Raw genomic sequence first — 16,228 nt, forward strand, 5'->3', positions numbered from 1 at the left:
ACTCATGTCCACCTTTTCCTAACTTTCATTCAAAATCTGTGAAAAATACAAAGACCAGTATGTTGGAATATTCTGAATAATTTAGATGAAGCATAACAGCTTGGTTGAAGCATAACAGCTTGGTTGAAGCATAACAGCTTGGCTGAAGCATAACATATGAAGCAGTATCTTCCAGTAAAACAACGTTACTGCTTTTCACTAAGCCTCATTACTTCGTGGCCTTCCAAATAGGCCTACTGTACTCGCAAGTATCACGGTGAATAAACGAAATATTCGGCATTCGGCATATATGTTGTACATATACACGATTTGTGGGCTCTCAGGAATTGTGTCGAGTAGGAAGCAAGAGTTAAGGGTCAGGCAGCATCAAGGGAGAAAAACCTACCTGACAAAGTCACCTCAGCTACCTGACAAAGTCAACTCATCTACCAGACAAAGCCAACTTAAGCTACCTAACGAAACCCGACTAAGCTACCTGACACTGTCATCTCAGCCCACCCTAGTTACCTCAGAAACGTTTTGTCACAAATTCATAGGCGATCCAGTGAGTGCTAGATGCAAACCAACCCATAGGCAAAAGGTTAAGGGTCCGGAATTAAGATCTGTCACAATATATAGGTATGTAATCAAATTCATCAAAAAAAGCGTGGCTATAAATTCTGCTTTATAAAAGTAATTCTTACCTGGTCACGTGGTTCCGCCAAGAGAAACAGATGACAGATAAGAAATCGAATCAGTGTTACCCTGAAATAAAGAAGACAATCGTAAATAACATTCTGCTGGCCGATGGGATCCTGTCAGGGAATTGCGCTTACTGGTCAAATGTACCGACGTTTCTCTGCACAGATGTGCACATAATATTGGTGGAAAACAAGTGGTCTTCAACAAATGTAAGAATGCGTACACGGCCACATGCGAAGCGTTGGTGTAAACGGCCATATGCGAAGCGTCGGCGTAACGGCCACATGCGAAGCGTTGGCGTACACGGCCACACGCGAAGAATCGGCGTACACGGCCACATGCGAAGCGTCGGAGTACACCTCCATATGAGAAGCGTCGGCGCACACGGCCACATGCGAAGCGTCGGAGTACACGGCCATATGAGAAGCGTCGGCGCACACGGCCACATGCGAAGCGTCGGCGCACACGGCCACATACGAAGCGTCGGAGTACACGGCCATATGAGAAGCGTCGGCGCACACGGCCACATGCGAAGCGTCGGCGTACACGGCCATGTGAAAAGCGTCGGAGTAACGGCCATATGAGAAACATTGGCCTTCACGGCCACACGCGAAGCGTCGGTGTAACGGCCATATGCGACGCGTTGTCAAACGGCCATTATCATGGAGGTTCCACGAGCAGTGAGAGCTTTCCCAGCACAAGGGAGGATTTCAACACACGCCTCGTGTGTCCTGGAAATTCAAAGCCCAGCGCTACTAAACAATAGACTACAAGGTGCGGGAAGGCCACGCGATACACCACAGGTCTCATTTTATAATCTTATATACATGAAGCGTCGTGTTATAACGTTAATATATCTACCCCAAATGTTATTTTGTAACGCTATATACTCCAACTGTTATGTTATACCGTTATAACGTTACACACGCAAAGTGCAATATTATATAGAGGATATACAATGAGTGACCCGATATATCAGATTCATTAAACGTGTGGTGTAATTTTCATATGTTCCTAGTCTTTGGCGAGCAGCATTCATAACTCCTCATTTGTCGAAACATTTGGCTCCAAAAGTGTGACCTAAATCTAACTCTATGACAACTGACGTCAGGTGATGACTAGCAGGGTGCGATGAGCGATGATTTCGAAAACGCGAAAAGGTGGGTGCGGTGATTTCGAAGACGCGAAAGGGTGGATGCACAAGTTTGTAACGCGATACGCGGGTTACACAACAAACACCAAGACGCAAGTGTTAAAGTCTATTCTAAAAATAAAGAGAATGTGGCAAAAACTACATATTTCATGTTGCCATTCTGTTTCGCTCCCTCCGCAGAGGTCATGCACTTTAGACCAATTAACATTAAGGTCATACCATGTTGTTTGAAAGGTCATCTCTTTTTAATATGTATATTTGCGCACGGCCCGCAACTAACAGCGGGGTAGAATATAGATTTATATACATTAAGCGTCATATTATTACGTTTTTTTACCCCCAAGTGTTATCTATAGCGTTATATACCTCAGGTATTTATTTTTATTTATTTGATTGGTGTTTTACGCCGTACTCAAGAATATTTCACTTATACAACGGCGGCCAGTGTCATGTTATGGTGGGTGGAAACCGGGCACAGCCCGGGGGAAACCCACGACCATCCGCAGGTTGCTGACAGACCGTCACACGTACGGCCGGAGAGGAAGCCAGCATGAGCTAGACTTGAACTCACAGCAACCGCATTGGTGAGAGACTGTTGGGTCATTACGCTGCGCTAGCGCCCCAAACCAACTGAGCCACGGAGGCCCCTTATATACCTCAGGTATCATATTATAACGTTACACTCCCCAAGTGTCATCCTATAACGTTACACACCCCAAGTGTCATCCTATAACGTTACACACCCCAAGTGTCATGTTATAACATTACACACCCCAAGTGTCATGTTATAACGTTACACACCCCAAGTGTCATGTTATAACGTTACAAACTCCACGTGTCATGTTATAATGTTACACAACAAAAGTGTCATATTACATGTACAACGTTAAATACCCAAAGATTTTTCCAAGTTAGCGATACCAAAGTGTACGGAGGATTAATGGTAGTTGCATGACGCGTGGGGCGAGTGAGGTCCACGAGAGCAATCAAATTGTGAGAAGTAGGGTTGCGCTGGGTCGGAATAAACACCCACATATCTACACAGTCCGTATAGAGCGATCGAAGTTAGGGTTCTCACCACAGGTGTCCACGAAGTCAAGCCCAGGATAAGGAGCTACTGCTATAAACTTACACAGCACAAGTGAGCAGACATCGGATTCCGTGAGGGATAATTTGTTCTGATATAACGTAGAGTAGATTATACGTATCAAACAAGCAGCGATCGTGTTTGACTGAATCCGCAATTCCGTCATTCCTCTTAGTCCGTCTTTTCACATGCGCCGTCACGCGTCGGCGTACCCAAGTAATCCGGGGCCATTGTGGGGCCTGTAATCATTACCTCATTGACAGACATGGTATGCACAGGTCCTCGTCCCGGCCTCCATTCATGGGCTCGGCCGCACTCCACTGTTAATTACACCTGTCTATTGTGGCAATGAATGTAAGAAAGAGTGAGCACGCGCTTGTTTGTCTCAACCTCAGACGGCTATCAACGGTCTTAATGGTGGATTGTGTACGGAAGCGGCGTAAGCAGAATTAAACCTCGTTTTAAATCTGTGTCAGCGCACGTTATTCCCTCACCAACAGTCACAATTTTTAATCCGGATGGATTCAACTCATCCTCTTATGTGGCGCCATGTGTATGTCTCCTGCAGGTTACCAGTACTGTGTTTGGACGTTTGTGCAATTTATCAACAGTGTAAATTTGAAATTTCAGCAACTTTCCATCTGTCATTTTTCACAAAACTAACGTGAAAATCAAACAAAATAAAGAGGTTGATGTGTGCGGTGTGTAGATTCCAAATCAATGTCCCACGAAATGATACTCTATATTAACGACCATTAACAGAATTAAAAACAATAAGCACCAAGATGTACATAGTGGAAGAGATCAATTTATAACCCCTTTCCCGGATACATGAAAATTGTGTTAGCATTCTTGCCGCTTCTAGTCCCAACGCCACCTCCATTATGTGTCGCCCAATTGCGACTACCTATGGTGTTTTAACACGGCTTTGCCACTGGTCAATTATATTTATTACCACATAAATTTAAGAGTTGATCTCTTGCGATAGACCATATACTCATATAAACAGGACAACGTCAATGGAGACTGGGGCAAATTCAACTTTCTTTTTGTTGACTAAGTTCATTTTTCATTTCGTTGGTCGATGTTTATCGAAGTTTCTCCTCATTCCCAAGAGAGACGGGGTGAATCTTTGGTCACGGTTTTAATTTCTACAGGTAACATTGTGTAAGAAGTTAACTGTGCGATGATGGAGGGGCTCTCTTCACCGTCACACAAAAGCTCTATTGTTAGCAAGCTTCATTCATCATGCAGGAACACGACCAGCTACATGTTACATACACAGATAAGCTTCACCGCAAATATTTAGAGCGGGGTTGCCGCTTGTTTAACAAGTCAGCGAACATGGAAGTTAAGTTGAATTACCACATGGGCCAAAGCAGGCGCAATGGGTCGAGGAATACTTGTGACTACGCCACAACAGGTAGCAGCAAACGACACAGAAAACACCAGCAAACCACACAGCAAATACCAGCAAACCACACAGAGAATAACAGCAAACCACACAGAAAATACCAGCAAACCACACAGAAAAACACCAGAAAACCATACAGAGAATACCAGCAAAACACACAGAAAATACCGGCAAACCACACAGAAAATACGAGCAAGCCACACAGAAAACACCAGAAACCTCACAGAAAGTTCCAGAAAACAACACAGAAAATATCAGCAAACCACATAGGCCGTGTAATGTTTCACGTTTTCTTTGTAGTTGTGGTAAGGGTCATCGACAAGGAGAGAAATGATTATGTAGCGTTCTGTGAACTGGTTGCTTATCCGTGATTCTTGAATCAGTCCTATACATGTACAATGACCAATTCTCACAGAAATTGGAGTACAGTGTGCATTACTAATGTTAATGAAAAACACAACCCAATACCCTTTTCTATAAAACAGGAAGAAAATATCCGCAACCATTGATGCTTACTCGCTTGACTTCATATTTCCTGCACTTACGACATCGATGTGTTCTGACAGTCAGTATGTACAATGCTATAAATAATATATAAATACGTTTGTGACCTCTATGGTGAAAGATAAAATCGAAAAACTATCAATTCTTCTTTCAGCATTGACAACATCGTCCATCCTGCTTCTTATCAAAATGTTGATGGTCCTTAGGAACACAAAATTGATACATGTACTTCTTAGCACAGTTCACCATATGTGAGAAGGTCTATCAGCAATTGCGGATGGTCGTGAGTTTCCCTTGGGCTTTGCCCGGTTTCCTCCCACCATAATACTAATTGCCACCGTGTAACTGAAATATTCTTGAGCATGGCGTAAAACTTTAATCAAATAAATCAATAAATCTTACCACACTTTTTTCATTTAGTGCAGATGGTTTCCATTCGCTCTAGACCCGCGAGCAGCCGAACGAGATGTCCTCAACCGGCTTCCATAGACTACAGGAAAATTCAGGAATAACATCCAAAATAAGAACAAACAAGAATCAGGTGCTTGTTAAACCAGATAAAATAAACAAAGTTCTACAATTACATTAAATATAGTTTTATATACCTTAAAATACCTTTAAATATTTAGGTACATCGATGTCAAATAATTGTTATACATGGGGGGGGGCCTAGCGAACTCTTTGTTATAAGGCACATAGGTACAAAAATGTTGTTCATTCAGCTACTGGTCAGCTAGGTTTTTAGCCAAGTAAAAATTAGAAAAGTGTTATTCGGTTGCTATCAACTATATGTGTTGTCACCACTACTTGTGTGGTCGCCTCTATTTGCGTGATCCTCATTATATATATAATCGCCTCTATATACATGTAAGCGGTCGTCAGTATATACCTGCGGTCACCACTATACAGTAGTCCATATATGTGATTGTCCCCATACGTATGCTTGTCACTGTGTGGTCGCCACTATACGTGCACTCGCCACTATAAGCATGGTAGTCACTATAGGTCTCGTAGCCTCTTTATGTGTGATCGTCCCTATACGTATGCTCGTCACTGTGTGATAGCCACTGTACGTGTTGTTGCCACTAAACGTGCGGTCGCTACTATACGCCCGGTCGTCACTGTAGTCACTATATGTGTGATCGCAACCAAACGTGCGGTCCTCACTATATGCATGGTAGTCGCTATATGTATGATCGCCACTATACGTATGGTAGTCACCTTATGTGAAATGGCCAATAATCGTATGATCGCCACTATGTGTTATTACCACTATCCGTATGGTTGTCACTATGTGTGATCGCCAGTATACATATGCTCCTCACTGTGTATGATCGCCACTATACGTACGGTCGTCACTATGTGTGATCGCCATTCTATGTGTGATCGTCACTATACGTATGGTCGAGACTGTGTACGATCGCCACTATATGTATGGCAGTCACTATATGTGTGATCTCCACCATACGTATGGTGGTTACCATACTTGTGATCGCCACTAAACGTATGGTTGTCACTGTGTATAATCGCCACTATACGTGCGGTCGCCACTATATGTATGGTAGTCACTGTATGTGTGATCTCCACTATACGTATGGTAGTCACCATACTTGTGATCGCCACTAAACGTATGGTCGTCACTGTGTATAATCGCCACTATACGTGCGGTCGCCACAATATGTATGGCAGTCACTATAAGTGTGATCTCCACTATACGTATGGTAGTCACCTTACTTGTGATCGCCACTAAACGTATGGTCGCCATCATGTGTGATCGCCATTCTATGTGTGACCGCCACTATACGTATGCTCCTCACTGTGTATGATCGCCACTATACGTACGGTCGTCACTATGTGTGATCGCCATTCTATGTGTGACCGCCACTATACGTATGCTTGTCACTGTGTATAATCGCCACTATACGTGCGGTCGCCACTATATGTATGGTAGTCACTGTATGTGTGATCGCCACTATACGTATGCTCGTCACCGTGTATGCGTGCTGGCCACTATAAGTATAGTCGTCCCTATGTGTGATCGCCGCTATACGTATGGTCGCCACTATGTGTGATCGTCACTACATGTGTGATCGCCACTATACGTATGCTAGTCACCGTGTATGCGTGCTGGCCACTATAAGTATAGTCGTCCCTATGTGTGATCGCCGCTATACGTATGGTCGCCACTATGTGTGATCGTCACTACATGTGTGATCGCCACTATACGTATGCTCGTCACCGTGTACGCGTGCTGGCCACTATAAGTATAGTCGTCCCTATGTGTGATCGCCGCTATACGTATGGTCGCCACTATGTGTGATCGTCACTACATGTGTGATCGCCACTATACGTATGCTCGTCACCGTGTACGCGTGCTGGCCACTATAAGTATAGTCGTCCCTATGTGTGATCGCCGCTATACGTATGGTCGCCACTATGTGTGATCGTCACTACATGTGTGATCGCCACTATACGTATGCTCGTCACCGTGTACGCGTGCTGGCCACTATAAGTATAGTCGTCCCTATGTGTGATCGCCGCTATACGTATGGTCGCCACTATGTGTGATCGTCACTACATGTGTGATCGCCACTATACGTATGCTCGTCACCGTGTATGCGTGCTGGCCACTATAAGTATAGTCGTCCCTATGTGTGATCGCCGCTATACGTATGGTCGCCACTATGTGTGATCGTCACTACATGTGTGATCGCCACTATACGTATGCTCGTCACCGTGTACGCGTGCTGGCCACTATAAGTATAGTCGTCCCTATGTGTGATCGCCGCTATACGTATGGTCGCCACTATGTGTGATCGTCACTACATGTGTGATCGCCACTATACGTATGCTCGTCACCGTGAACGCGTGCTGGCCACTATAAGTATAGTCGTCCCTATGTGTGATCGCCGCTATACGTATGGTCGCCACTATGTGTGATCGTCACTACATGTGTGATCGCCACTATACGTATGCTCGTCACCGTGTATGCGTGCTGGCCACTATAAGTATAGTCGTCCCTATGTGTGATCGCCGCTATACGTATAGTCGCCACTATGTGTGATCGTCACTGTATGTGTGATCGCCGCTATACGTATAGTCGTCCCTATGTGTGATCGCCGCTATACGTATGGTCGCCACTATGTCTGATCGCCACTATATGTGTGATCGTCACCGTGTACGCGTGCTGGCCACTATAAGTATAGTCGTCCCTATGTGTGATCGCCGCTATACGTATGGTCGCCACTATGTGTGATCGTCACTACATGTGTGATCGCCACTATACGTATGCTCGTCACCGTGTACGCGTGCTGGCCACTATAAGTATAGTCGTCCCTATGTGTGATCGCCGCTATACGTATAGTCGCCACTATGTGTGATCGCCGCTATACGTATAGTCGCCACTATGTGTGATCGCCGCTATACGTATAGTCGCCACTATGTGTGATCGCCGCTATACGTATAGTCGCCACTATGTGTGAGCTTCACTATATGTTCACTTCACTATAGTTTGGATAAAAAGTCCTAGAAAGAAACAGCTGTTTAATAGATTGATGGTGATGGTGTGTCATACGGCAGTGAGACTCATAAGCGTGCAGTGCTGACAATTTTTAGATTCTGGTACAAATGACACTTTCTTTCTATTTGTTCCCATAGTCCTTCAAACATGGCAGCTGTCATAAAAACCGTAAGTTCGGCGACCATAGTTGCCGTTTCTACTGGTTTGTCTTCGGTCGGTTCGCCCTTCGGCCTCGCCTCACTACGTTCGGATGATCGAATGATGAAAGATACCGCGATATTTACAGGTATAAGGTGGTTTTCCTGGCACCAGATAATATCAGCCAGCTGTTCAATCAGCCTTAACCTTGGCGCTGTTACACACGAATGACATCACATCAGATGGACAGTTGTTGTGCTGTTCAACAAACCAGAGAGAAACCATAAATACTCAATTGGCGTGGTTCTTTTTAACATTGGTATGAATGTGTAATCTACCGCGGTTTTTGAGAATGCCGTAGAAATGAACGAGTGTGTTTGCCGACTGTTAGTCCAATCTGTCACATTGATCCTCACGCAGAAAACATAGATAAGAGTTGCCAATCCAATTCCTGTATGTTTTATCTCACACATGTATGCGCTAGACTTGTGTGACGGACACTTCGCAGGGGTTACCTCTACGAAAGCTTCTACATGGAAAAGGCTACCGATGACCATCTGCCGCTACAGACCTGAAAGCAGGGAGGAATGAAACTGTGTCTCTGTTGAGTCTGTAGCTGTCAACAGACTGTATAAAAAAAACTGGTATTGTACTGGCAATGTCAGACCGAATGAGCATCCAGCCACGACCGGCAGATAAACGTGACAAAGTCTGAACTGTGATGGCTACTCATGAAAATAAAACCTGGGCAGGGCGGCATTTATGCCTAATCCTGTCAACTATGATAAAGCGATTAGACGCCTAACAATTCACGTCACTGTCCTCTTACAGCGATCATTGAACAATATCTGTTAGAAACAAATGTTACTATGACAAAGTTTAACATTTCGGACGAACTTATACCGTCATTAAGTCGACCTGTCAGTGTAATCAAGGTATATTAAGGACGCTACTTTATAATTCCTGCTCCACCCGTTTATATCTCCTCCGTCAAAACTTACAAAGTTTGTGGACTTCTGTGCCAAGACTTTATGAATCCAAAGGGCAAATGTCAAACGTGTGGCTGAAGGCTGGCTGTAGCGAATACCAGAATGCTGACCTTAAGGTGAAAATAAGAGGAGGCGAAGAAATACCGCAACCGCCAGGAACTAACTCACAGATTTTAAATTCAAATTCGTTCCTGAACAACATTAAGGTCAGGAATTTTATGTTGATACTCTGAAGAATGCTGGCGCCAAACGCTGGCCAATCTATGGTGGAAGCTCGCCATACATAAGAGCAAGTTTGTCAACTTTTTGACCCAGTCGCGCGTCTCAAGCTGTTCCAGTGCTACAAGGGGATACTCCAGCACGGTAAACATGCCATAACACATCAATAAACCGCCAGTAAAATATGTTCAAACGTCACAATCAGAGACCCTCACTTTAGAAAAGTCTGCCATAAGCGCGAGCCTTGTGTTCTATAAAGCCACGCCTTTGAAGTTGCTGCCGGCTATAGCAGCCGTTGATAAATACGCCAGAAGAGAATTATAAGCCGCACCGCAATCGCAAACAGGCGGAATGTTCTAATTGAAATCACATGTCACCATGACACAACAAGAGGAAATCCAGCCTTGACTATTACCGCAAGGTAATGTTTGCATAATTTTCAGACGACGAAAAATAAGTGAAAATGTGAGGCGTGAATTTCAAACAGGAAGTCTTGTTTATTTAAGTAAATGAATGAATTCTAAATTAGGGACATCTGGTTAGGTAAGACCACGATTCCTTCTCTCACTGATATTTCTTATAAGGCAGAGTTAAAATCATATGTCATCTTGAAAATGAGAAAAAAACATTAAACAGGCTGGACCGGACATTTTGGCAAAAGAGATGTGGTGTGTACGTATTATTATTCCAAGTAGGTAATAAGTTTCCTTAAATTAGTAAAGTTGCATTATAACATTTTCAAACTTAAAATGAACACAAGTCTGGCACTATATATACATAGCAAAAATGACATAGGACACAGTAATCATAGAAAAATATGTAAAAAATGCTATAAAATTTTGAAAACCAAAAAGATGAAATTCAGCATTGGAGATATGGCACTGACGGACATTTCACTTCGAGTAGCCATGTCGTAGAAGCCCTTATGAACTTTACCAACCACAAGTACTGAAAGCGCCACGTGATAATTGGATATCACATCCAAAACCGATTAGCTCTCGATTGTCAGTGTGTGTGCTGAGAACGGCTGTCCGTGTCACAATGCGTACAAGCTGGACAGGATACTACAGTAACTTTTCAAGGTGAGCTGGCAGGAAAACCGCCTTCGGAAAGTCATAGCTTGAAGAAAAATATGGTGACTTTGTATTATTTTTCCTTAGCAAAGTCAGATTTATTAAGAAAATATCTTCCCAAAATCTGAATGAAAGGGTCTGCTATCAATCAGAAGTTCCTACTATGTTCGGTGAATTCGCTGAAGTCGGTATAGACAGCTAGGCCAAATGCTTACACCCACGCAGGACGAGGACGAATAGGACCGCTAAAACACGACGCCTGATCCTAATCGAGTGCCAAACTAAAAGAAATATCGGCCCTTCGAAAATGGAAAGTTGGGTTGGGTATCAGGTGCTTTTGCTTGTATTTTGTCATTGTCACATAGTTTGATGCCGATTAACCGAGAGAGCTCCTTGGTTTTGTGATATCACTCTAGATAGCTAAAACAAGGCAAAATGGCATCACCAAACGAGTGGCTAGGTACTGACGATTGTTTGCTATTTATTTTGTTGATAAGCGGTGGAGATTTTTTTCATATATTTTAGAACATTTCTGGAATATTGCTTACTTCAGCTTTAGTAGCTGACTATCCACAAGGTATACAGGGTCATCCTGCTCACTCAGCCACATCTTGCCGGATGTTTCAGCCTTCTCCACCAGGTATACAGGGTGCAGGATCATCCGATGACATTTGGCTCAGTCAGCAGGATGTGTCAGCCCTATCCACGAGGTATACAGGGTGCAGGAACATCCGATGACATTTGGCTCAGTCAGTAGGATGTGTCAGCCCTATCCACGAGGTATACAGGGTGCAGGAACATCCGATGACATTTTGCTCAGTCAGCAGGATGTGTCAGCCCTATCCACGAGGTATACAGGGTGCAGGAACATCCGATGAGATTTGGCTCAGTCAGCAGGATGTGTCAGCCCTATCCACGAGGTATACGGGGTGCAAGAACATCCGATGAGATTTGGCTCAGTCAGCAGGATGTGTCAGCCCTATCCACGAGGTATACGGGGTGCAAGAACATCCGATGAGATTTGGCTCAGTCAGCAGGATGTGTCAGCCCTATCCACGAGGTATACGGGGTGCAAGAACATCCGATGAGATTTGGCTCAGTCAGCAGGATGAGTCAGCCCTATCCACGAGGTATACGGGGTGCAGGATCATCCGATGACATTTGGCTCAGTCAGCAGGATGTGTCAGCCCTATCCACGAGGTATACAGGGTGCAGGAACATCCAATGAGATTTGGCTCAGTCAGCAGGATGTGTCAGCCCTATCCACGAGGTATACAGGGTGCAGGATCATCCGATGAGATTTGGCTCAGTCAGCAGGATGTGTCAGCCCTATCCACCAGGTATACAGAGTGCAGGAACATCCGATGAGATTTGGCTCAGTCAGTAGGATGTGTCAGCCCTATCCACCCGGTATACAGGGTGCAGGAACATCCGACGAGATTTGGCTCAGTCAGCAGGATGTGTCAGCCCTATCCACCCGGTATACAGGGTGCAGGATCATCCTGCGAGATTTGGCTCAGTCAGCAGGATGTGTCAGCCCTATCCACGAGGTATACGGGGTGCAGGATCATCCTGCGAGATTTGGCTCAGTCAGCAGGATGTGTCAGCCCTATCCACCAGGTATACGGGGTACAGGATCATCCGGCGAGATTTGGCGTAGTCAGCAGGATGAGTCAGCCCTATCCACGAGGTATACGGGGTACAGGATCATCCGGCGAGATTTGGCTTAGTCAGCAGGATTAGTCAGCCCAATCCACGAGGTATACGGGGTGCAGGATCATCCGATGAGATTTGGCTCAGTCAGCAGGATGTGTCAGCCCTATCCACGAGGTGTACAGGGTGCAGGATCATCCCGCGAGATTTGCCTCAGTGAACAAGATGAGGCAACCCTATCCAAGAGGTATAAGGGGTCATCCTGCTGACTGAGCCAAACCTTACCGGATGCGTCAGCCCTACACATCAGGTGCAGGATCATCCGGCGAGATGTAGTTCAGTGAGCGGAATGTATCACCCCAACCCGCGAGGTGTACGGTTGTAGTATCATTTAGGCTTTAGACGGGAATTTGTAACCGACCGACGGCTCTCATGAGAATGTTTACGTAATTTTACGTTCGTTCAACCTCGCAGATATCTATCTCACACGTAGCAAATGTCTGTATCATGTGTGGAAGAGTTTGCTTTATCGAGAGAGCTAACCGCCAGTGTATGTGACAAAATCCGGAGTACGGCGTTAGACAACAATTTAGTAAAGAAATGTAATTAAGTACGCAATTTTTGGTATGTGTGCATGCATTTTGATATTTAGCCTACCATCTTCGTATTGCCATATAATCTACTTAATCGCGTCAGCATAATACATCTCTTCCAATATGTCACATGATGTTTTAACTTTCTACACGTTTATCCACGTTTGCGATGAGTGGAAAATAAATGTACCTACTGTTTTTAAAGCTTGCTTTAACAATTGCCCAATACTGAAAATATGAGGTATTGGCTGGTCCTTAAGAGTTTCTGTTACTATGTCCCTCCATAACTCCATAACTCCATAACTACCAGGCCTGTCAGAAGGAAAAATCCGGAGAAGGTGTCGGAGAAAATGGTTTGCTTATTCGTCATGTGCATAGCATAACTAAAGCAAGTGAAAGGAACTGAATCTCATTTTTTGAAGTCTTTTACTACCTTTCATTCCTATACCTTCATCTGTGCATGCTACCATTATGGACCGTATGTAGCTTTTTTTATAACTGCTTGGGGTTTACAGCTCATCAACTTTCTCCAAACACGCGTTCGGTAGACAGGCCGCATAAAATACCTGCAACTCTGGAGAATAAACGACATCTAAAGTCTTTGCCCTCCTTCTCAGTGTTTGTATACAAATCATTTACATATAGTATGCTCATCTGTACCGAGTACCATGATACAACAAATATCTCATTTCAGTCAAGGCTATATCAGCCATTAGGTTTTGATGTCAGAAATCGATCGTGGACCTGTACGAGGAAAGTGTCTGCTCAGGCGCAAAATTTCAGGAAGTGATCTTCCATCGGTATTTACTAGTAATGCACGCGACCGATGTGACAATATGTAGCTGTTTAAATCATCTCGATTAAATCAAATATTTCTTCAATGAGACGTCGTCATTTGCATTCATGTCTGGTTCAAATCATCTGGGAGAAAAGATACCAGCAGAGAGATCCAAGTAGGCAAAGTTTACACTAAAACAGCCCGACTGAAAACAGTGACCTCGTCGTGGGACTTGAAGGAAACAGGCAAAGTTCACCGGCGAATTGGTAGGGACTAGGAACAAACTACATCCAGCGGTACACAGGCAGCCAACCATTGCCAGATTTCCTGTCACTTGGCGTAATACGTCCCTTCTACCACAGTAACGCATCGGCTAAACTACGCTTTGGACTCACTGTTTGCTTATGCTCTTTCTTATGACAACAAATGAAAAGGTTATAAATATACGCTATGAAGGGAACAATTTGTCTTCCAAATAAACATCAATTTAAAATAGGTTAGATTATCCGGGTATATTACACTACGATGTCTATAAAAAGTACAGATTAATACCAGATTTTAGACATCTACCACAAAATAATATCTAACGTAATTACATCCAGAGATTTAGGGGACTTCTCCGGGTACAAGTCACATATCAGTCCCTGCAGCACTGGTACAAGGAGCATTATTACAAGCGGTACACGAGTGGTATACGGGCAATGTTCTAACTATATATATGCAGAAGAGAGCGAACGAAAACCAAGCTTGTACATTCAAAGAATAACAAAGAAAATACCACTTGTTTTGTTTTACTCTGTTGTCATAGTTTCCATATCAAGCCACTCGGCGCCACACAGAGTAAGCCATTTGCCCACCCTTGGCGCCACACAGTAAGCCATTTACCCACGACATCACACAGAGTTTGCCTACCCTAGGCGCCACAGATAGTATGTCATTTGCCCACCATCAGCGCCACACACAGTACGCCATTTACAAAGTTTGGGGGTTGGATATCAGAATCAGCTTGAGTTTGTTTTTCCTCATTTTATAATGATGCTTCTTGTCTTTCCAAGTATTAAGGACGGTCAAGGATAATTTCCTGAAGCTGTCTGTTGTAATCAAAATGTACCCGTTCGCATTTGACTAGAGGTCTCTGTGACAAACATATCTGTATATTCCCTTTTGGTATGTATGCTGTCTAAAAAAAGAGATCTATCAGAGATTTGGCCAGAATATAGCCGATATTTTATGAATAAGGCCGGCTATATTTGTATCACAGCAATATGTCCACAAGAAATATCTACCAGCCACAGATCGGGATCCTCTGATCTAAACTTAGCGGCTGAATGATCACCATTCAGTGATAAGCACGACTGATGAGGACGGTGTATTCCGTTACCCGTCCTGCTAAAGTCGTGGGGCTTCGCCTTACCCTCCAAAACGCTGTTGACAATGTAAATGGAAAAAGACGAGGTGACCCAATCTTCTATAAATAAACTATAAATCGCCTAGTTTACCCAGTGAATGGTAGCTGTTAATCTCAGAACTGACGGCAAGTCGGCGTTGAAGTTTGTTCCCACAGATACACGTCATAACTCTCATTCTCATGAGCAAACGACAGGTCTCATTAAGTAATTATTGGGCAATTGGGAACAAGGTGAAAATTACCTTAGCCAAACCGTCAGTCGGAGTTTCATTGACAGACAGACGTTTATTCCACAATAAAACACACCGTATCGACCCCCGAAGAGATGACGACAAGTACATACCGCCTCTGAGAAAACATCCACTCAATCACGCACAACCGATACGACATAGGGATTTGGACGGTAATACTATGGAGTTTGTTTTCATAAAATCTGCCATCGATTTACCTGTTCAGTCAATGGAGTGTCCACCGACAAACCGGCATGTTCTGAACTATCATGGATTACTGAGAAGGCAAATCGTTGTGACAAGCCTAATATAACTGACACGAGGGAAACTTTTTTATGTCTATCAGCAGTTTTTGCACCGGCTGCCGTTTTCCCTCGTCACATTACCTTGAGGTTATACTTGGATGAGGTGCACAGTTCATAGGCTAATAACACGGGCAACAGCTTCACTTTGAAGAAAGCGGGGGTGTGCGTTTGTGAGCGTAGGTGTACTGGGCCGTGTGGAATGTGCGGGCTGTGCGGGATTGAATACTTTTACTTTTTAATAACTCCACCAATTTCACGTAAAAGATAATTAGGTAATTAATTAATTAATAATTAGTTATTAATGGGTCGCTCATAATTCTCCAGTGGTAGAAGGGTAATTATACCTACCGTACACAAATGTAGAATCAAAGGCAAAACACTTAGAAGAAAAGACAACTTCAGATCAAATGTTTATATGGATCGATAAAGTGTTTATTAAGTAACTTTTTATTTGTGTGATGTTACACAACCCAGAAATCCGAG

The 16,228-nt window shown here is 43.9% G+C and overlaps 1 protein-coding gene across 2 annotated transcripts in view; it reads right to left on the bottom strand.

The window, feature by feature from the left end:
- The window catches only part of LOC135472947 (thrombospondin type-1 domain-containing protein 4-like), a 166,560-nt gene that overhangs the window by 121,656 nt on the left and 28,676 nt on the right, over positions 1-16,228 (bottom strand). Inside the window, exons 1-2 of one of the 2 annotated variants that reach the window (XM_064752689.1) lie at positions 5,242-5,328; positions 684-744 (exon numbers count right to left, since the gene is read on the bottom strand). In XM_064752689.1, coding sequence (XP_064608759.1) covers positions 684-744; positions 5,242-5,255 — 75 coding nt within the window. In that variant the 5' untranslated portion in view covers positions 5,256-5,328. Of the gene's footprint in view, positions 1-683; positions 745-5,241; positions 5,329-16,228 lie in introns of those variants that run through there. The other variant, XM_064752688.1, reaches the window with a different exon arrangement.

Source organism: Liolophura sinensis, chromosome 8 (genome assembly GCF_032854445.1).
Source record: "Liolophura sinensis isolate JHLJ2023 chromosome 8, CUHK_Ljap_v2, whole genome shotgun sequence".
Lineage (NCBI taxonomy): Eukaryota > Metazoa > Mollusca > Polyplacophora > Chitonida > Chitonidae > Liolophura > Liolophura sinensis.